General features: G+C 38.3%; 2 protein-coding genes across 6 annotated transcripts; one reads left to right on the forward strand and one right to left on the reverse strand.

Moving 5' to 3' along the window:
• The first annotated feature begins 1,763 nt into the window (after window positions 1-1,763).
• On the forward strand, window positions 1,764-10,018 carry si:ch211-149k23.9 (germ cell-specific gene 1-like protein). The gene is made up of 7 exons (XM_034698243.1): window positions 1,764-1,959; window positions 6,825-7,007; window positions 7,157-7,204; window positions 7,311-7,463; window positions 8,147-8,258; window positions 8,367-8,739; window positions 8,853-10,018. The coding sequence occupies exons 1-6, from the start codon at window positions 1,764-1,766 to the stop codon at window positions 8,737-8,739; spliced, it is 1,065 nt and encodes a 354-aa protein (XP_034554134.1). The 3' UTR covers window positions 8,853-10,018.
• rcvrn2 (recoverin 2) lies at window positions 9,866-18,876 on the reverse strand. 5 transcript variants are annotated; one of them, XM_034698247.1, is made up of 6 exons: window positions 18,744-18,876; window positions 17,541-17,782; window positions 13,913-13,952; window positions 13,235-13,788; window positions 10,947-11,058; window positions 9,866-10,488 (listed from the first exon to the last, which is right to left on the reverse strand). In XM_034698247.1, exons 4-6 carry the CDS (start codon window positions 13,613-13,615, stop codon window positions 10,400-10,402), a joined length of 582 nt encoding a protein of 193 aa, XP_034554138.1. In that variant the 5' UTR covers window positions 13,616-13,788; window positions 13,913-13,952; window positions 17,541-17,782; window positions 18,744-18,876; the 3' UTR covers window positions 9,866-10,399. The 5 variants fall into 5 exon arrangements, with proteins under 5 accessions (XP_034554138.1, XP_034554136.1, XP_034554135.1 ...); XM_034698245.1 differs by having other exon boundaries at window positions 13,913-14,001; XM_034698244.1 differs by having other exon boundaries at window positions 13,913-14,025.
• Window positions 18,877-20,911: the final 2,035 nt, after the last annotated feature.

A 20,911-nucleotide genomic window follows, 5' to 3' on the forward strand; every position in this document is an offset into this window, starting at 1 on the left:
ATGCTTCCATAAGTCAATGATCTTGATCTTATCACAGAAAACTAGCTGTGAACAATTTACTGTTTTTGCATCAGGTCTTGCACATGCTTGATGTGTTTAATTTGAGAAAAATCTATAGATAAGACTGCATAACATGATCATACAGTGGGACTAAGAAATATATAACACTCCTCTGTGTGTTGACTGTGTTAGTATTGGGAGAAAAGGAGTTGAAGAAAGTGTTTGTTGAAAAGAAATTGTTTTAGTGTCCAAATCTGATCGAAATATTCAAACTGTAGATACAGTAAAACATCTGTGTCCAGAAATGTAGAAGTGTGTACCCGCGTTTATTAGCTTTTGTCCACTCCCTTTTCAAAGTCAGACACCATAAATCACCAGGGATCTCTTTCCATACAGATTAGGGATTGTGCCAGTTACACTTGATTTAACTAAAGCTGTGTTGTGTTTCAGGGGCTGTCGACTGACACTGCATGAAAGAGTGAGAGAGAGAGAGAGAGAGAGGGGGGGGGGAGGGGGGGGAGGGAGAGGGAGAGAGAGAGAGAGAGAGAGAGAGAGAGAGAGAGAGAGAGAGAGAGGGAGAGAGAGGAGAGAGAGAGAGGGGGAGAGAGAGAGAGAGAGAGAGAGCCGACATGGTCAGAATGCACTTCACACAAAAACACCTAACACAAACAGATTAAAGCAGATTATCTGGGATTAAATGCAAAAAATAATTATTTCGTTTTATGTTCTGACCATAATTTCATCACGGAAATAATCTCTTCTTTTTTTTCTACTCTCATCTCCATCTAGTCTCCTGCAGAGGGTCCAGCAGTGGAGCTCAGGATGTGCAGCAGGGTCAGGCCTGAGTGTGTTAATCAGGTAGCAGAGAGTCATTAGCCTCCCACACAGGATAGCATGCATGACTTATTTTTCATTGACGCCCCCTTTTACACACAACTGGAGGACTTATGTGCAGTCAGGCAGTTTTATGAGTCTTCTCAACTTATAAGAGATATTAGAAAAGTTACATTTTTCCATATGGACGCTGTGCTTTTAGCCTTTTTGTGTCCCATTCTACAGTTTACTTTAACTTTCATAGCAGGTGATGAATCATGTTTCAGGGTGCCCTCTATCTCCTCCTTAGATATACAGCTCTTACAGGTACATTCAAGTATTTTGAAATGACCTCATGTTGTTTTAGGGCAACAACACTGCTCTAAAAAGCGTAAACCGAGTATATCTATAAGTGATATTTGTCTACATGATTCACCATAGGGTTCAATAGTAGGATATCACTCTGATTGGCCAACATACTTGCGTTTTTTCCTCCCACTATTCTCTCCCAGTGTCAACCATCGTCCACCTAAATCTCTTTTTGTTCATTTCTTAGTTCCATCTGTCCTTACTTTCCCACGTGTATCAACTTCAGGGCATCTTGTCCCGCTCCCTCCCCCCATCTCTCCCTCCCTTTATCTCCATTTCAATCACCCTGCATTACAGTATTGCTTCTTCGTCAGCTGTGTTTAGTCATCTTTATCCTGCACTGTTACATCACATTTATCTTTGTTTTCCATTTAAACCTGGCAGCTCATCACCCCTTAAAACCTCCCCAAAGCATCTGTTCATGCCCTCTCAGCTCCATCTGTGACAGCTCTTCAAATTTGTTTTGTTCGTCCCATCGTCCCAACCCCACGTGTTGTTTACCCCTTTCTTTGCCTTACGTCTTTCCCTATTCTCTCTCTGTCTCTGGCCTCCCCCCTGCCTCCCTCGCCTCCTGCCTGGCCATGCTGGAGGGTATGTCCCGTCGCGGTCGCTCCCTGCTCTCCCTGACCTTGACCACTCTGGCTCTGGCCCTCTCCATCCTGGCTCTCTCCACCTCTTACTGGTGTGAGGGCACCCATAAGGTGGTGAAGCCGCTCTGCCTGTCGCCCGTCAAAATGAAGAACTGTGGTCAGAACAACAGCGAGCCTTACACCACAGGTACAGAGAGTTTATTGTGTTTAATTTCTTTCTTCTCTTATATGCAGCCTTGTACAGCTTCAATGTAACGTTTTATTGTTGTTTCTTGAAGCTTTACTCTGTTGTTGACCTTGTGACACAAAGTTGTGTACATACTGTAAACATATTTGAATATCCACTTTTTGAGGTGACTTTGAAACAGCAGCTCCTTCATTTTGTGTAAACAGACAAGATATAAGATCAGTAGTTTGATAAACTGTCTAATTCAATTTTGTAAGGAAAAAAAACACTTCTAAGAATATAAGTATCCAAGTTTAGTTCTTTAAAAATTGACATGTGTCATCGATTTTTGAGATTGGATTATGCTTGTATTTGTTGCTTCCAATGAGGGGACGACAAGTATGCAAACAATATCAGATATGTCTAAAGCAGCCATACAACAAGTATTTTATGTAGTTATAACAGGGCAAAAAAGAAATAGCACATATTTAAGTAAAAGCCCTGATTTCAAATATGAGCATTGCTGTTTGCTTAACATATCTGCAGCATTATGAGGTTGTAGCTTTTAACTTTTCAAACGTAGCATAACATTTTATGAACTGATGTTATTTAGCATATAAATAAATATATCCATCAATTCATCCATCCTTTGTCTATACTGCTTCCCCCGCTCATGTTCATGTTTGCGGGGCGGTGGGCCTGGAGCCAATCCCAGTTGTCACTGGGCAAGAGGCCGGGTTCCCCCCTGCTGCCAGTAAATCGCAGGGTTAAAGCATAGAGACAGACAAACATTCAAACTTACCACTAAGGTTAATTTAGAGCCACAGATTAACCTAATGAGCATGTCTTTGGAATGAGGGAGGAAGCCCGGGTACAACATATTAACTCTATACAAAATGGCTCCTGCCCAGCCAGGGATTTGAACCAGGAACTTTCATGCTGTAAGGGGACATTAACCACTGCACCACCACACTGCAAAAACTCAAAATCTTACCAAGTGAAATTGGATAATCTTGATTTAAGACAAACACTTTACTTGATTTAAGTTAATGCATTTCATTGGAGGATCTATCAGAAAACAGCTCCATTGATCAAAGAAAGAAAGAAAGAAAGAAAGAAAGAAAGAAAGAAAGAAAGAAAGAAAGAAAGAAAGAAAGAAAGAAAGAAAAGTTGTTATTTTTAAGGGTGGGTTACAGTTTTTCAGGCACTGTTTCTTCTAAATCAGATAAAAATATACATCCTCAAACTACATGCACACAATGAAACACCCACTTTGGAGCATAGCTGGCTTATCCTAAAAAACATTCTCCTATATCCTATATCTCAAAATGCTCAAATTAAACTTTGTCATCTTATTTCAAGTACAAGATTGTCTTAAACCAAGAGAAGTGCCGCTATAAGACAACTCAGATCAAGGTGAATATATCTCAAATGAAGAAGTTGACATGACATTCTTTTGTGCAAAAGTCTTTTTTTGAGTGGAAAAATACTAACTGTTAGCATTCCTGGCTTATTCTGAGACACTAAGCTTTAAAATACTGGTACAATATTATTATTATATTGCTTAAAATAAGTTGTCCCTGCTAATTTTAAGATCACAGTTTTCTAAATATTACATATTATTTTAAGAAATCTTACCAAGCAAATTTGCACTTGTTCTATCAGCAGATTTCTCTACTTATTTCAAGGTAAAAGTACCTTGAAATATGTTTTTTTCTTGTTTTTGGAAGGGCATTTTTTTCAGTGTGTTCTTTGTTTTATTCCACAATGTGACCAGAAGTGTCCAATTATCAAGCTTTAAGTTTCTCTTCTGTCTACAAAGTGGATAAAGCCAAGGGGAGCAGACAAACAGTAACTACGGTAAAGTCTAAAGGCAACAAGTCTTGATATCTGCTGCAACACGTTCATGGGTCACAGTGTGTTGTTCGCAGGATGAGATCATGGATTCATACAGTCTGATGCCAGCTGTTGTGTAATGTTGTTATGGTACCAGGTAATGGAGAGTTAGACACACCCAGTCAATCTCATATTTCAGGTTTTTATTTTGTGTCAGCAAACATGACAGAATCAATGTCTACAGAGATCTTTTGTTGGGATAAGATCAGTTTTTTTATACCAGAAACAACTGATGTGGTGCTCATTTCCCAGACATCCTTACTACTTTTTGATTAAACCTCACTCAGAATGAGAGTTACCTGGATAGTGTCTTTGCTTTGTTCTATTTTTGGTGTTTTTAAATGGTTAATTTTAATCTAAAACCGTGTTTGTGAAATATACAATTCCATAAATAAAGTGACAGATCAAGGAAGTGTTGGACCAGCAACTCCCTTGTTCTGCAAATTCAAATTGTGGTTTTTGTCGAGGGAGTCTGGAGGCTTTGAAGAGAGCGATGTGACTTCTGTCTTTTGTTGAGGAAATAATCGGGTAGAAAGAGTGTGTTTGAGTTAAGACTATTCTGGTAATGCTGTCAGCCGTGTGGAATAACAGTGTTAGGCTGTCAGTGCGACCTAACGCTTTTGGTTGATGTTCTTTGATCGGCACATTTTGCCCTAAGGTTTAATGCAGCCATTAAATCTCTCTGCTGCTGGATGAAGCAATCTACTGCAGCACTTCTTGAACCTTTTGTTCCCTTAAGTCATTCAGACCAGGTTTAAAAAAATAATGTTCAAAATGATTAAAATTCCACTTTAACATATCATTTGTCTTTAAGACACACTGAAGTAAATCTGGACACTGGCTATGTGTGCTAAAATGTTTACTAATTGTGTATATGTAATATGATCTTGTTTGAAACCTGTGGATGTAGTCATTTAGTTATTTTGCATCACCTCTAAAGTACTCCATAATGTTTCAAATATTTAAAATGCAGCTTTGGCCTTGACTTTTGAACCTGATTATTAAAGTACCACACACTCTTTTTAATTTTCCACTGTCACTGCGTAAAACCAATGCCAAAAAATAATCTGACTGGATCATATGACAGGCTTCTCCACCTGTTAGTAACTGATTGTCATTGGTTTCTGTGTTTTTAATCTCTTTTTACCCATACCTTAGTCCCAGAGTGAATGTAATTTTGGCTCAGTATTAATCTGTAGGGTGTGAGGGTGGCTACTGAAGGTTTATTCACCCTCTGAGGAGAGGTTTACACCGCCTGCTGCCTGGTTTTTAATTTCTCTACAGATACGCTTAATCCACGCTGAGATTAACAGCTCTTCCAGCATAGGACCCGTCTTTGATCACTACGTGTACTTTTAGAGAGATCCAACCTAACTGTGGTGTATTAAACTCTCCCTTATGCTTCAAACTCAGATTGATAAACACATATGGGATTAACAAGTAGCTGTTTGTCAAGCTTTCATGTGACCTCAAGACAAGGGGGATGCTAATTTGGGGGCAGTGGTGTGACTCACAGATTTGAAGGTGTTTTGTCTACAATTTTTTGAATCTCAAACTCAATCTGGAGCCCATACACTGGAAAAAAATGCCCCTCCAAAAAACAGAAAAAAACTTATTTCAAGGTACTTTTACCTTGAAATAAGCAAAAAAAATCTGCCAATAGAACAAGTGAAAATTTACTTGGTAAGATTTCTTAAAATAATGTGTAATATTTAAAACTGTGATCTTAAAATTAGCAGGAAAAACTTATTTTAAGTAATATTTTACTAGTATTTTAAAGCTTAGTGTCGCAGAATAAGACAGGAATGCTAACAATTAGTATTTTTTCACTCAAAAAAAGACACATTTCATGTCAACTTCTTCATTTGAGATATATTCACCTTAATTTGAGTTGTATTATAGCAGCACTTCTCTAGATTTAAGACCAACTTGTATTTGAAATAAGATTACAAAGTTTAATTTGAGCATTTTGAGATATGATGTCTTCTCATAGTTAGCTGGATATACTAATATTCAGTCAGGTTGTTCTTTAGGATAAGCCAGCTATGCTTTAAATTAGGTGTATCATTGTGTGCATGTAGTTGGAGGATGTATATTTTTATCTGATTTAGAAGAAACAGTGCCTGAAAACTGTAACCCACCCTTAAAAAAAACAACTTTTCTTTCTTTCTTTCTTTTATCAACGGAGCTGTTTTCTGATAGATTTTCCCATAAAATGCATTTACTTAAATCAAGTAAAGTGTTTGTCTTAAATCAAGATTAACCATCTTCTACAAATAAGACCTCAGCTTGAAAAATGTATGAAATGTAAAATAAACCTTTTTTCTTCTAATTTAAAACTCAAAACAAGATCATTTCAAGATTGTTTGACTTAACAAGATATTTAAGATGCATTGTCTTTAAACAAGTCCCTCTATATTGCTCAAATGTTACTTGTTAAGTCAATGTATCTTAAATTAAGTGGGATAAGACATTTTGACTAAAAATGAGACAATTCCACTTGGTAAGATTTTGAGTTTTTTTGTCTTTGCAGTGTATGCTTTTTTAATTTCCAATCAAACCTCCAACAGTTCATTATCAACACACACCAGCTCGCAAAGTGTGTGCCAGTCATTTGTTTACCTCTGTCTGAACTCTTCTTGGGTTTCTCGTATGCACTCATTGTTATTGTACATTTGCTTTCAAGGTCATGCATATGGTGCGCATTTGTGTTTTGATTTTCTGAGTTGGTCAGTTGTTCAAGCTGGAACTTTGCAGATAGTGTCGTGGTTGATTTGTAATTGCATGATATTGCTCCTGTGTAAAAGGGTTTCCTCCAATACTACAGATAAAGAAATTAAAGGCTGGATTAGTTAAACAAGTAATAGTGTTAGTTCAACAAGTAATAGTGTTTGAGAGCATTAATGTATGGAGTCTGTGTCTACAGTGGTGTAAAATAAATAATAAACAGCTACAACAGAGTACCTAAAATGCTCTTCATTGTCTCATAGAGAGTCCCACTCAGAACCCCTTCAACCGCACCCTGTCTCCTGCCAGGAGGGATGAGCTGGCCAGGATCAGACAGAGGCAGCTGGCCAATGCAGTGCACTACATCTGGGAGACCGGTGAAGACAAGTTTGCTTTCAGATACTTCCACACAGGTTTCTGGGAAAGCTGCGAGAAACACAACGATGGTGAGACTAGAAAGCACACGTCCAATTGCACACAACTGCTTACAACTTTAGTTATACTTGCATATATTTTCATTCATCTAAAGGTTACTTATCAAAACATAACGAACTCTTAGTGCTTAATTTTTAATATCTGACCGTGTTGTTGGCAGGGGAGAAATGTCGAAGTTTTATAGATCTAACGCCTGGAGAGACGCAAGGTGAGTTATGTATGAGTCCAAACACCTTTAAATTATTATTTCTAGCCTATCACATTTTTATTCACATGTTTGAGTATATTTAATGTTATTATTTTAAATATTACAGGTGTACTCTGGCTGTCAGTGATTTCAGAGTTTACATACATCGGCCTGCTCGGGATGGGCTTCTTACTGATGTGGCTGGAGTTCTTGTGTTCCCATAAAGAGATGCACTCACTAAAAATCAATGCCTATGCAGCTATCTGTACTGTGTTATCAGGTGAGAAATATTCGGTCCTTACATTAGAGTAGTGATGTGCGGATCTATACCGAAATATCGATACTTCCGATACCAGATCTTTATGCTCTGAAATTGATTCTCAAATTAAAATATCAATACTTTTGATACTTCAGTCATTTGAGGCAGTGTATATCATTAACAGGAACACAGTGGAAAGTAACTAAACCTCTGAGATCTTGTCTAAATGATACGCGGTTGGTGTGAACTACCAGTTCTAGTTCTTCATAATTAAACAATACATTTTTTTAATGGTTTTATTGTTTTACTTATTTTCTTTTTTTGTGTGTTTAAAACACAATTTTCACATATTTTATATGATTGTGTCTTCTGTTTGGTTTTTCTGTTTTATTAGCTCGGCTATATTGTAAATTAGGCCGCTACCTCGATATACTTACGAGTTTAAAATAAATAAATACAAAAAATACTCAGAAATACACTACTATTTTTAGATTTACCAGACACATTAGGTGTATTTGCACAAAGTATTGGTATACAAGCCTGAATTTTACTCAGTATCAGATCGGAAAGGAAATAGGTGGTATCGAACATCACTACATTAGAGACTCAAAAATAACCAAATGCTTGATAGATATTTTCTTTGTGTTTGTTTATATTTTCTTCTACGGTTAGTCTGATTTTTGTTTGTTTCATTCTTCATGTAGGTCTTCTTGGGATGGTGGCCCATATGATGTTCACCACAGTATTTCAGATGACAGTCATTGTGGGACCCAAGGATTGGAGGCCTCAGTCCTGGGACTACGGCTGGTCATTTGCGTAGGTGGCTCCTCTATAAGGACAACATGTGTTTCTCAAGCTTGTAAACACAATGATGACATGTGTCTCTCCTGTATTTTAACTTTTGTGAATCTCCCCTGCTCCTAGTCTTGCTTGGGTGTCCTTCAGTTGCTGTATGGGTGCTGCTGTGGTCACACTCAACTCCTACACGAAGACCATCATCGAGCTCCGCCGCAGACAGAGATTGCGTTTGGAGGAAGCAAGAGCCACCACTCACGCTCCTGCTTATGATGAGGTCGTTCCAGGAGGTGGGCTTTATTCTGTAAGTGGCCTATTGCAGTGTCCAGAGGGCATGATTGACGTGGCGTGGGCTCCAAATGGCAGCGTTGTCGGAGTGGGAAATGGGGACGTACCTACACTGGTTTTGGTGGGCGGCTGTGGGCCAGAAGGTTGTGAAGACTGTGAGAGGGAGATGGATGAAATGGATGAGGCCATGGACCGAGTTGATTCACCCTGTTAGGTGATCATTATATCTATAAACATGAGAACTTTAAAGGGAAGACATTTTTACCTTACAGCGGAGGATCAAACAGAGCAATCAGGTCCTTTTTGTTTCTTTCTTTCACTTTCAAGGACTCTTGACTTTCAATGAATTTGGGAGAAACTTGTCACATCGGAGGGCTGGTGAAATCATATCACAGCGAAGGACTACAATGTATGTAGAGATCACACCGACATTCAAGACTGCGTGTTGTCTGGGTGTTTCTCAGTGCCTCATGGTTTTAAATCATCTCTTCATGTAAATCAATATTAACCTTTATGTAATTGTATTATTTAGGTATTACATTGCAATTTTATCTAAATTATTGTTTCATTACAAATTCTTGTTCATTACATAAACAGGATGAATGTTTCTTTGCCTGGACAGCCTGCCCCCCCACCCTCCTTAAAGAAAAATCCAAATATATTCTCATTTCTCTCAGCAGGACAGTCAGCATGTTTCCTTCATCAAAATCTCATCTCTCTTGTGTCAAAATTCTACCAGTGACAGCGTTTCAAACAAAATCAAAGCCTGATCTTCAACAAACAGCGTCTTTCTACAGAGGCAAAGACAAACCAGTAAGATAGACACATAGAGAAAGAAAGATTACAGAGATTTTGAAAAGTCTGCTCTCTGATGTTGAACAGAAGATTATGTGTAAACCAGTAATCCCGAGTTGGATGGGAAGAAGGAGGAGGAATAAGGGTGAGGAGAGACTGTAGGCATGTGAAGGGATAGGGACAGAGAGGGTGGAGGGGGGAGCACACCCAAAGAGTAAACACATACATTTAAAGAGGCTGCACACAATTTTAAGGGAAATATTGTTTGATATTATAGACTGCTTCATACAATGTCAAATTTAACACTTTTTTACAAAATAATTTATATCACCAAAAAAATAGATGATTAACCTTAACTGCCTGAAGGTTATACATTTGGGATAATCCTGGATTTACTGCCAGGGATAAATACAATCGAAACATTAAGACCAAGAGCACCAATTTTTGTCAGCTGACAGCATCATATTATTTTGTATGTTTCTGGGTCAAAGGCGTGTTTATTATTACTGTGGGAGAGATAAATAAATGGATCATCAAAGCACAGATGTATGAGAAATCCTTTAATTTATTGTCAAGTGAATAAAGTTTAACACTTGAGAGCTACAAACTCTAGAGGAGGAATCTAAGGAAATCTAAGAAAGGAAATCTCTAACTGTTGAAGCCAATTGTGATGCATTTCTTCCAATCCCAGGTTTCATTTTGAAAATTCCAAAGGTAGTTAGTAATAAGACAATATTTATCATACAAGCTCCTGATACATATATTATATATATTGCCTCAATATAATCACCATTACTCTTCTTGTTTGACACGTTTAAACACTATGCCAAAGTTAGCCCCTTTTGGCGCCTATTTGATATAAATTCATTGACAGACATTAGATAAACAATAACATGACATGAACCAAACTTACTGAAACATTAGTTGTGACCAAGACATTGCAGGAAGGAGTATTTACACAGAGGGGGTGAATGGATTAGAAGGAATAGAGTGAAGAAATAAACAGCTGGTTAAAGAAAGAAAAGAGTCTAACGAGAGAGAGAGAGAGAAAAGGAGCGGGGGATAAAATAGGATTGACTTTATTGTTTGGCTGGTTCGTAGTGGATGAGTCGCATCGCATTCTCATTTTCAATCACTCCTTTGATGAACTCTCCTTCAGCCAGTCGCTCTGTGAGGGAAAAGCAGAGAAGAAGAGATGTTACAGTGGGAGGAAAGACAGTAAATAAGCCATACAAGAGATGAGGTTGAATTACTTTTATCTGAGAAATCCTCTCTTATCTCCTGTGCGGGGGTGCGAGCGTGAGAGTCGCATGCAATGCAGAGGAGTCGCCTAAGGTTTCATTGGTGCTACATACATAATAAAGCTGGCACGGCACAAAGTGATGCTGTAACTGGGGATGTTGCTTCAGGTGGATTTAACGCTTGTATTGTTATTAAGCCAAACCAGCTGATTGTAAAATGTAATCTTTTCCAAAGGACGTAAGAACAGCTGTTGAGGAAAGGTAGAGAGAGCTTATGCTGCCTTTATCTCCCTCTGACATAAGTACATAGGGGTAAGAACCCTTTGCCCTGTCATGCACTGCAGAGCGCAGCATGTGTGTTATTATGTGTGTTCAATTTCCTCACCGTTGTCTTTCTTTTCGAAGTAAGACCACAGCTTGCTGGCTCTCTTCTCGGGTGTGTTCTCATCCTCTGGTAGTTTGCACTGCTCCTCCTTGGGGATCAGCTTAAATATGGCCTGAGGGGGGATTGGGTATAAAATAAGTGATAATGCTGCACCAGCTCTGTCACACAAATAATGAACATCAACATGGTACAGAAAACAAATGTGAACAAACCAAGTAGCAATTTATCTGTAAGACCATTAAGTAAGCTCATTGCTTATTAACTTAATGTGAATAAGACACAAATTAACTCCCAAGTCCATTACTGTCTTTTGTCTATGTGTTGTTTATGGAGCTTCTGATGACAAAAACAAAACACAGTGGTTTCACATGACATATTGTGTACCTCCTTCCTGATTACTATCATTTTGTACTGAAGACTGTATGTGACTAACTCTACAGTAGTAGCCTGTAGCCTGCTATCCCCAAATGACAGCATATCTGCATGGAAAATGCGGCCACATCGGCACTCCTTTAGTGCTTGGTCATCACAATTAACATTTAAGCCATTCAAATTAAAGATGCACAGGTTAAGTTCAGTCAAAATGAATAATTCAGTAGCCTGAAGCTGCACAGTCAGGCCTGTGTGCCATTTTTTCAGAGCCTGTTAATCTTCAATGGGCCACTTGGAATCAAGCAGATTGTAAATGACTGTGCACTTTGGGTCCAGGTCTTTAAGTGTGTCCCACTTAGAGAGGAAGCACTCATCTCCCACATTTAAGACACCTAGATTAACATGGATTAGTGCCAAGACTCAGGCCACAGGCCAAGCACCAAGATGGCTTCTCTTTCCTCCCTGCCTGTCTGCCTGTCAGCCTATACTGTCCCTCCATGTTGGCCTCTCTGATTTTGTGGTTTGTGTAGTTTATGACTCAAGGTTTGGGATGAAGAAGGGTAACTAAATGATTATGAAAGAAATACAAAGCTGCATGCATATGTGGACACTCAAATGACAAACTGCTTTTACATCCTCCTTTAACCAATCCAACATGACAGTGTAGCGTATAACTGAATAGCAACCTCCCTTCCTTACTCATGTTTGACTCATCTCAAACACACATATGCAAAGAGAAAGTACTGGATTATCTTTGGTTACAATGCAGTTTTTGTTGGGATACAACATCTGTTTCTTCTTTCCCCTTCACTAAGTCTGATTCGTTTGGATTGTTGACCTTTCTGCTGTCAAACGGAGCTACTCAGTGCAGTTACTGCGGACATAGTGGATATGAACAAAGACCATTTGGCTAGGATTTAAATCCCATTACAATGCCAGCTAAATGCTGAGCTGAGCGGTTTAACCCTCTTACGATACAATATCATCCATCATGCAACAAAAGATAAGAAACTTCAGAAACTGCATCAGACTGACTTTGATCATGTGACATTAAGGTTCTGATGAATGAGACAGAAATAATCATAAATAATATTAATTCCAAAGTTACAGCCAGATGAATAATGGAAACACTGATTAAACTCGGGAATGAAAAGCAGTTCCTCTTTTGTTGTAGAATATAAAAAAGACAGGCTTGCTTTAGAGTGTGTGACTGCCTGTATTGTTCCAGAGCTAAACCTGTTATAACAGAGATTATCTGGAGGTTAAGGCTCATATGGACCTGCTAATTGGGACTCTAATTAGCAGCAAGACCTACATACCAGTAGAGGGGCAGTAACTACATTATATAGCAGCTTGCTTTGTATGGACAACAAAAGGGTGTGGGCAAAATACCAAGAAAACTTCACAACAAAAAGATACAGTCCAACAACACTGTCGCCCCCAAACATCTGCCTCAAAAATGACCTCAGTGTTAAACCAACACCTCAAAAATGACCTTACATCTAAGAAATATCAAAATTATGATATAAAAGTACTTCTTCCTGAAGTACAATTTGATTGGATTGGTTATGTCAAGTAATCCTAATTTGTTTTTTGTATTTTGAAGCTTTGACAATTTAAAATCAAACTTTTCCCTTAAGGACTATGAGCAGCAGACAGCTTTACAGCAGCTATGAAGATGAACATTACACAGCTTCTCTGTCTTAGGTGCACCTTTACAACAGTTCTAGATAAATGTCCTCATTAGAAAAGATTAATATTTACAAATGGATCTCTGACTGAGGAAGCTGCATGTTCAGAACAAGATAACTAATCCTGGTTGTGGATACTAGTAAGTGTTTTTGTCACACTACAATGTCTCATCCTCTCATCATTTTCACTGCTGTCTTACATACAACTGCACGTTTCCTCCTCACCTGGCAGATCTCTGTCACTTCTGTCTTGTTGATGTATCCGTTCTTGTCGACATCAAACAGCGAAAAGGCCCACTCCAGTTTTCGGGTTGTCTTTCCAGTGGAGGTCATGTGCAGTGCAATGATGTACTCTTTGAAGTCCAACGTACCATCGTCGTTGGTGTCGAAGGAGCGAAACACATGTCGTGCATAGCTCTTGGCATCGCTGTCCGGGAAGAAGCGTGTGTAAATCTGCTCAAACTCTTCAGGTGTAATGCGGCCTGTCGGGCACTGCTTCTGGAAGTTTTCATACCACTGGCCAATCTCGTTTTCAGTGAATTTGGTGCTGAGCTTCAGGTCCTCCAGGATCTCCTTTGATAGTGCGCTACTGGTGGAATTCCCCATTGTAGTTTCTTTAAGTGTCTTAGCTGTACGTCAGTTCTGGAAAACTCACCGGCAAATATTTGCCACCTGAGTTTTTTTTCTTCTGCTGTGCCACCTGCTCTTCTCCTTTGACCAAGATGCGTGTTCACCAACTTGACTTTTGCTGCTTTCCTGTGTGTGTGCCAGAGAGAAACCTGTTGGGGATTAAAAAAAGGAAGATTACATACGTATGTAATGTGGAGTTAAGCTGTAACAGTTTGTTGATACTGCAAAGTAAATCACATTGTCAGGATGATAAAAAGTGTCAGTACGACTCACCTGTGTGCTGTGAGGACAAGCAAGGGCTGGAGAATTGAATCTGGACAGTAAGACAGTGACGGATAAGGAGGGCTGAGGAAAACACACTCCTACCAAGGATGACCGGGATAATTCTGTTAATGCGGGATTTAAGGTGGCTGAGCTTTAGACCAAAGTGAACCCCCGATACTAATTTCCTGTATTGGGTCTTGAAGACTATAAAGATTTCGAAATATGATGTTGATGAGTGAAATTATAAACATGTTTGTGTGTTGTAGGAGTATATATTTTAAAATTGACTAATATCTCACTTCTATTAGATCATTCTTGGTTAAATGCACTTCACCTTTTTCTTTTAGTACAGCCCCTTAATGATGTTAAGTATGAGCTCAATGGAATCATAACAACATAAACATCATTTTGACAGATTCGTAGACATGTCTCTGTTAACATTGCTTAAAGTGGGTTTTAGGGAACTAGCTTGAGCTTTTCCACCAGTATGTTTGCTCACTCAGTACTGGCCTTTTAATGGGTTTAGGTGACCACTGACTTCTAATTCCAGACTACCATCTGTTCAGGGTGTTAACTCCCTACTCCCACCCACCTCCACTTCAATCCCACCCTCAGTTTGCCCCTCAGATCATCATCACTGTTGGCCTCCTTGTATTATGACCTCCTTTCAGTCCAACCTGAGCTGTAATATGGCCTCTTTGTTACAAAGGAAGTCATGTTTGGCTCCCTAAATCTGCTTCTGTTTCATTTTATGGGTTTCTGACTCGACTCATACAATTATGCAATGTCATGACTTGGCTTTTGCTTTACTGTTTATAACTCTTCATTTACCCAGCTCCTTTTTAAGCAGTCCTAATCCTTCGGTTCCTTCTCTTGTTTTTTTTCTTTACCTACATTGTCACCTGCTATCACCCAACAGTAATCGGCACATCAAATTACCTTCATGACACTTTGGCTGACACATTTAAGTCATGAGGGATGTCTTTGTGTCTGCTTGACTTAAAGCATTATCTTGATTGTCTTAACTGTTGTTTCAGACTTAGCATACAGGAGGAGGCGTGTACAGATTTTTCGTGCAAAAGGATGCGTATTGCAAAACAGAAAAGATGGAAGCATATGGGCTGACCGCACTTGTAACGTTTCTTACTTATGTACAGTTTATTACACTGTATGAATACATCCATGTCTTATTTGTGCACAGGGATTTTCTTAGTTCCATAAATATGCTCAGTGAGTCCATCTATTGGATTACCAACGCCCCGCCCTGTCCCACCCAATCCAACACTTAGCCAATTACCGTCATCTTCATCCTGTGAAAGTCATAGCCAATAGAATTAGCCCCTCCTCTCCACTAAAGAATCCCTGACATATGACCTATACCCGGGACTAATTGCTGGAGCTGGGGCAAGAAAGGATTTGTTATCCCTTTGGAAATGTTTTTCTGCTTGTTGAAGGTAAAGCGTCATATAATGAGGATATCTGAGCACAGTCTGGCACATTGAAGCACAATACGGCACCAAGAAAGTGAAATTACATGAAAAAAAATGACAGTTTCTTTGAAGCAGGAATCACTTCACTCTTCACCATTATATAGTATTCATGCATATTAGTTTTGCAGGAAGTGGAATTTAATACATATATAAGTAGTGCAGTGACAGGTGGGAGTTTGTAAATAGTAAACTTCAACACACTGAAAAGATGCAGTTAGGTTACTGACCAACTATTGGCAGCATCCCAGTTGGCTGGTCCGCATGATAGCCTATTTACTGGCAGAATAAATCTCTCCTGTGTTACAGCATCAACTTGAGAGCCAGCTCCACAGCAGCCCTGACATATATACTGCAAATCTGGCCCTCTCAGTGCAAACAAAGGAGCTCTGGCCAAGTCTTTCATGTACAAGTGAGAACCCAAAGAAATTAGTTGTAATGAAAGTTTGTCCATTTCTTTTAACTGTGTGCACTTACTGATGGTTATTATACAAATGAACTGTTGGATAAAAACATGAACTTTCAACATTTCTCCAGAAACAGCGACAAACTCAAGATCTTAACTTCAATGTATATGACAAGACAGTCGCAACATAGTCCAGTAGTTTTAGAAGTAATAGCCCTGATGATGAAATTTGCACTTCACTCCAACACCAAACAGGAAAGTGCTTTAAGAAAGAAAACTCCACTCTCAGCCAAAACAATACCTTGTTGGGGAACAACTCAAAACTTAAGACTGAGAGAGAGAGGGAAAGAGGAAGGGAGTAGCTCCTAGATAAATATCTGGTAATGGGTTGTAATGACGCTTAATGACAGACAAGAGCTTCCTTCTGAACACAAGGAAAGAGAGGAACAAACAAACGATGACAACCATCCTGACAACTGTGTCCACCATCTTGTGAGGCCTCATGTTGTGACGTGTATGATAAAAGTACCAGCTCTTGAGCCCCCTGCTTCCATTTCTACACCCATTGTGGCGAAAGTCTGAGAGAAAGAGAAAGTCAGAGTGCTTTTGGCTTTCACAAAATCACTCACATCGCTGAGAAAATAAGGGTCATCTATGAATTTCAACTACCTTCACTTAACACTGTTTCGACTGATGTCTAAGCTCCTGATTTGACACTGAGGTAAGTACTCTACTTTATCACAGAATCTATATTATAGTGTTTTAATTTTTCAATAACATATAAATCTGTCCAAAAAGGTACATTTGGAAAAGTCCTGATCTTGATTCTTTTGACCCATCAGTTTTCTGATTTTAATCATCATGAGGAGATGTGAAAGTGACCTAAGATACTAAATATTTCAAGCTGTACTTTTCTAGAACACATGTAAACAAGGCCCAATGTTTCTTTAATGAAATAGTATTGTAGCAAAATACTATTATACTCGTAATTAATTCTTAGCCTTGAGGATTTCTGCCAGTAAAAAATCATCATGTAGTTTATTTGAGGAGTTGGAAAAACAACATTTTTCCTTATTTTAAAACTATGTAAACCTTCGGTTACATAACAGGATATAAAAACTGGCCTTTCTGTCATGTTGATATAGGTCGACAAGTCTGAAAAAATAAAATAAAATAAGAATAAAAATAAAAATAGACTGCAGGCTATGGTGAAGATGTGCAGCAGGGTTGCGGGCACACCCCTGCCTGACATGTTGAGCCTTCACCGAGCCAGGACCCTCAGCAAGGCCTGGTCCATCGTGGCTGACCTGTGCCATCCTCTTTTTTGTGAATTTCGCTGACTTCCCTCAGGCCGCAGATTTGCAATGCCAAAAAGCAGGACAAATAGAAAAAGGAACTCTTTTGTCCCGGTAGCAGCTAGCCTGCTTAATGATGCCACATAGCTATTGTTTTTATGTTGTTATTGTTTTAAATGTTTTAATGTTGGTGTAATTTGTTGTGCTGTTTTGTTTATGTCACCACTGACTGAAAAACAAATTGACCCCCGGGGGATAATAAAGACACCTTGAACCTATGTTGTAGGAGGGACTAAGAAGACAATACTGCATATCAAAAGTCTTTGGATCATCTAACAAAGGATAATAACCATCAATGGCAACCAAGATGGAGACACTCGACCCATCAGCTCTTTCAGACATCCCTACCACTGTCACCTACGACCCTAAATCTGACACAGTGACCTTACCAGGAGGGGTCGTCTCATTGGCGGGCATCACTTCGGTGACTGGGGGTGCTGAGATGTCCTGGGGGTCCTGCATGCTGGCATTCGCTTTCTCTGGGACTCTAGTTGGCTTCAGCTGCATCGCTGTTGGGTTGTGGGACCTTCTGAAACAGTCTACAGAGCAAACTTCTCCCCTACTGTACCTTGGATTTGTTATTCTGGCTTCCAGTTTACTGGTGGTGGGAAGTGTGAGGGCTTATTACCTGCTGACAAAGAAGAAGAGAGAGATGAAGCAAGAGCAAAGAGAGGATGGAAAAGAGATTCTCTTAGAGAGTGACAGGGTTATAAAAAAAGTCACAGTATAAAAAGAAAGAAATGTGAACATTTGAATAAATACAGACATGTGGAAAAAACATCCCCTTTCATTTATAATCTTTTACTTGCCCTTCACTTTAATTTTCTGTGTAAATTCTGTAAAAATACATCTCCTGTCTTCCAAGAAATGTTAACATATTCCCTGAAGTGTGTTTTTCCTGAATAATCAGTTCTGTATTTTGATATATGCTGAATTTCTAGCTGATAGTATTTCTAGACTTGCTTGTATTGCTTTTTTATATAAAGGTGATGTTTCAATATTAACAAGTATGTGTTATATCAATGACAGAGATATTATAGTCATAGAGGGAAAGGCAAAGATTGGGAAAGGCATATTCCAATTCAATTAAAAAATGTATTTGTTCCCAGGTGGCAATTTAAAGTTTTATTTCTATTAATCTCAGTAAATACAAAGTGTGATACTCCAATGCTTACAATGAATATGTCTAGATATTTATATTACTAACATCCAACAGGCTAGTGGAAGAATAACAGTGTATAGGCCTCACTAAACTGTAGTAAATTCAGTAAGTGATAAGAAAAACACACGCACACGCGCGCACACACAAAACTAATTAAGTTAGCTAAATGGCATACGACTCAGATAGCTACTAGAAAGCTAGGACGCCTATCTGAGAAATGTTAAGAAAATAAATTGTTATATCAAAGTAAAAACAACTGGAACCAAATTACAAAAAGGACTGAACAGATATTGTCGGAGCAAATGCATACAGGTGTTGTTGACGTTTGTTGGTCCAAAATCAATGACGAATGTACTAGGCCTAAAAATGAGTTTAAATAGTTACTGCGCAATCAACTGAAGAGCTGAAGTCAGCTGCATGTGGCACTAACCTGTACAGAATTTTCTCTTTCTTGACGTAATTTATCGACGAATACATTTAGATTTATTTATCTTTTATTTTGATTAAAACGATTGTATTAATATGGGTTACTGAGTTCAGGTACTGACACCAATACCACCCAAATAAATTCCAAGGGAGATACAAAAACTCAATGTGTCCATATACCTCCATCTGCTGGAATTAAAACGAACTTTACTCCAGTGAGTGGAGGTTACTGCCCTTCAAATTACTGTGACAATTTTATTACTATTTTTTTCTTAGCTATTCTAGAATTGCACATGTGATTTGATTTTGATTTGATTTGACTTCTTTATTTCGAACATGTTAAAGTGAAAATAGAAAAAAAAAAAGCATACAAGTAGAAAAGAAGAAATAGTTAGATAAACATGCAAGAAAAAAAAGAAATAGTTATACAAAAGAAACAAAATCAATATTAGCAAACACTGAAACATTTTACTTTACATGTGCGAAAAGGAGAGGAAGAAGTTAAAACTTATCTAATCCTACCCCTTCATTCACTATTATCTGGCATTATACTAGTGCACTCCCTCAAGTCAATCTTCATATATTATCTTCATATTTACAACGACAATCAAAAGTGAACCCCTCATGATTATCAACACTTGTCTTCCTCCTTCTACCTCATGAAAATCATTTTTTTGTACTTCTTCTTCAACTGGATTATGTTCAGACATTGCTGCAGCTCCATATTGAGACTGTTCCACAGTTTTACACTACAGACTGAAATACAAAAACTTCTCCTTGTGGTCATGTGTATATAATAGAGACAGCGGTTCAAAATTGATGACCCTATGACATGACATAAAGCTGTCTCTTTTTGCCTTTGTATGCACCATTTAGTGGTGGGCGTAACGATTCTGTGGTATTGATATATCGATTCTCACAAACTACTCATTTGGGTATCGATTACTTTAATAAAATATCAATACTGATTAATAAATGCAAAATAAAAGCACGTGTCACTTCTGTTTCTTTTAGGGTAACTTACTCCAAAGTTTTGTACCAAAGAGGCTGTTTTAAGCTTTCCACTCGGAGAATTTAGGTAAAGGATGTTGATTATTTATGTGTTTTTCTAAATGTATTTCATTGTTTAAAAAAAGGCCACCAAAGGATTTGCATATTCAAGTTGTTAAATGTTAAATGAAGCTTATTTGTCATGGGAGTTGTCTTTCAAGCGTTATATTTTATTATTTTTTTTAAAAATCACTGAACGTATCGGTATCAGGCATTGAATAAATTGCCAAAAAAGTATTCGGTTTCATATTGAATCATAAAAGTATGGTATCGCCCAGCACTAGTACCATTGTGACCCCTTTCACACCCTGAACAGTGGTGGACAAAGTACACAGCTTCACTACTTAAGTTAAAGTAGAGATCCTCCTGGTCAAATATAGCTCCAATACAAGTGAAAGTTGCTCTGTCAAATTATTACTTGAGTTAAAGTGCTGAAGTACTTGCTTTTAAAAATACTTAAGTATTCAAAGTACTTCTTAAAAATATCTCAAAACGTATTTTCACAATACATAAGTGCAGTCAGGACTACATAGGAGCAGAGTTAAAGGACATGTATCATTCTTCATTTCAAAAACCTCTAACACAGAAGATATGGTCATGGGTGCTCAGGTGGAGAATTATAGCCATCATTACCACCTCTACATGAACTGCCTGATCAGAGTGAAATTTGCTCTGTGTTTGCTCCATGTTCAACCGTGGAGACGCACGATATACAGGTACGATTAAACCACTGAGACAAACAACTACACAAACACATTTTACTGTCTTAGGGATCAGATTTCAGAAAAGAGAAGGAAATTCATGAGCTAACTTCAAAGCAAAAGTAGTGAGTAACTAGAGCACTGATAGAAATGTAGTGGAGTAAAAGTAATACGTTTCCCCAAAAAATAATACTCAAGTAAAGTACAGATACTCAAAACATGTACTTAAGTACAGTACTCAAGTAAATTAACTTTATTACTGTCCACCACTGCATATTGACCCCTGAATAACCTTAACTGCAAACGTGCTCATAATGCAAAAAATGTCAGTATTTGATACTATTCATGTAACATAATGAAACACCTGCTACATCTCAGGTACAGGTATGTCAGGTATTTAGGTATCAGACGTAGACGTCTA

This window comes from Notolabrus celidotus, chromosome 12 (assembly GCF_009762535.1).
Source record: "Notolabrus celidotus isolate fNotCel1 chromosome 12, fNotCel1.pri, whole genome shotgun sequence".
NCBI classification, from domain to species: domain Eukaryota; kingdom Metazoa; phylum Chordata; class Actinopteri; order Labriformes; family Labridae; genus Notolabrus; species Notolabrus celidotus.

Coding starts and splice junctions, on each gene's coding strand:
- si:ch211-149k23.9 (XM_034698243.1), top strand. CDS start 1,764: ATGCTGGAGGGTATGTCCCGTCGCGGTCGCTCCCTGCTCTCCCTGACC. Junction 7,205..7,310: donor AACGCCTGGAGAGACGCAAG/GTGAGTTATGTA, acceptor TAAATATTACAG/GTGTACTCTGGCTGTCAGTG. Junction 7,464..8,146: donor TATCTGTACTGTGTTATCAG/GTGAGAAATATT, acceptor TTCTTCATGTAG/GTCTTCTTGGGATGGTGGCC.
- rcvrn2 (XM_034698248.1), bottom strand. CDS start 13,615: ATGGGGAATTCCACCAGTAGCGCACTATCAAAGGAGATCCTGGAGGAC. Junction 11,059..13,234: donor AAGTGACAGAGATCTGCCAG/GTGAGGAGGAAA, acceptor ATCCCCCCTCAG/GCCATATTTAAGCTGATCCC. Junction 10,489..10,946: donor CTTCGAAAAGAAAGACAACG/GTGAGGAAATTG, acceptor TTTCCCTCACAG/AGCGACTGGCTGAAGGAGAG.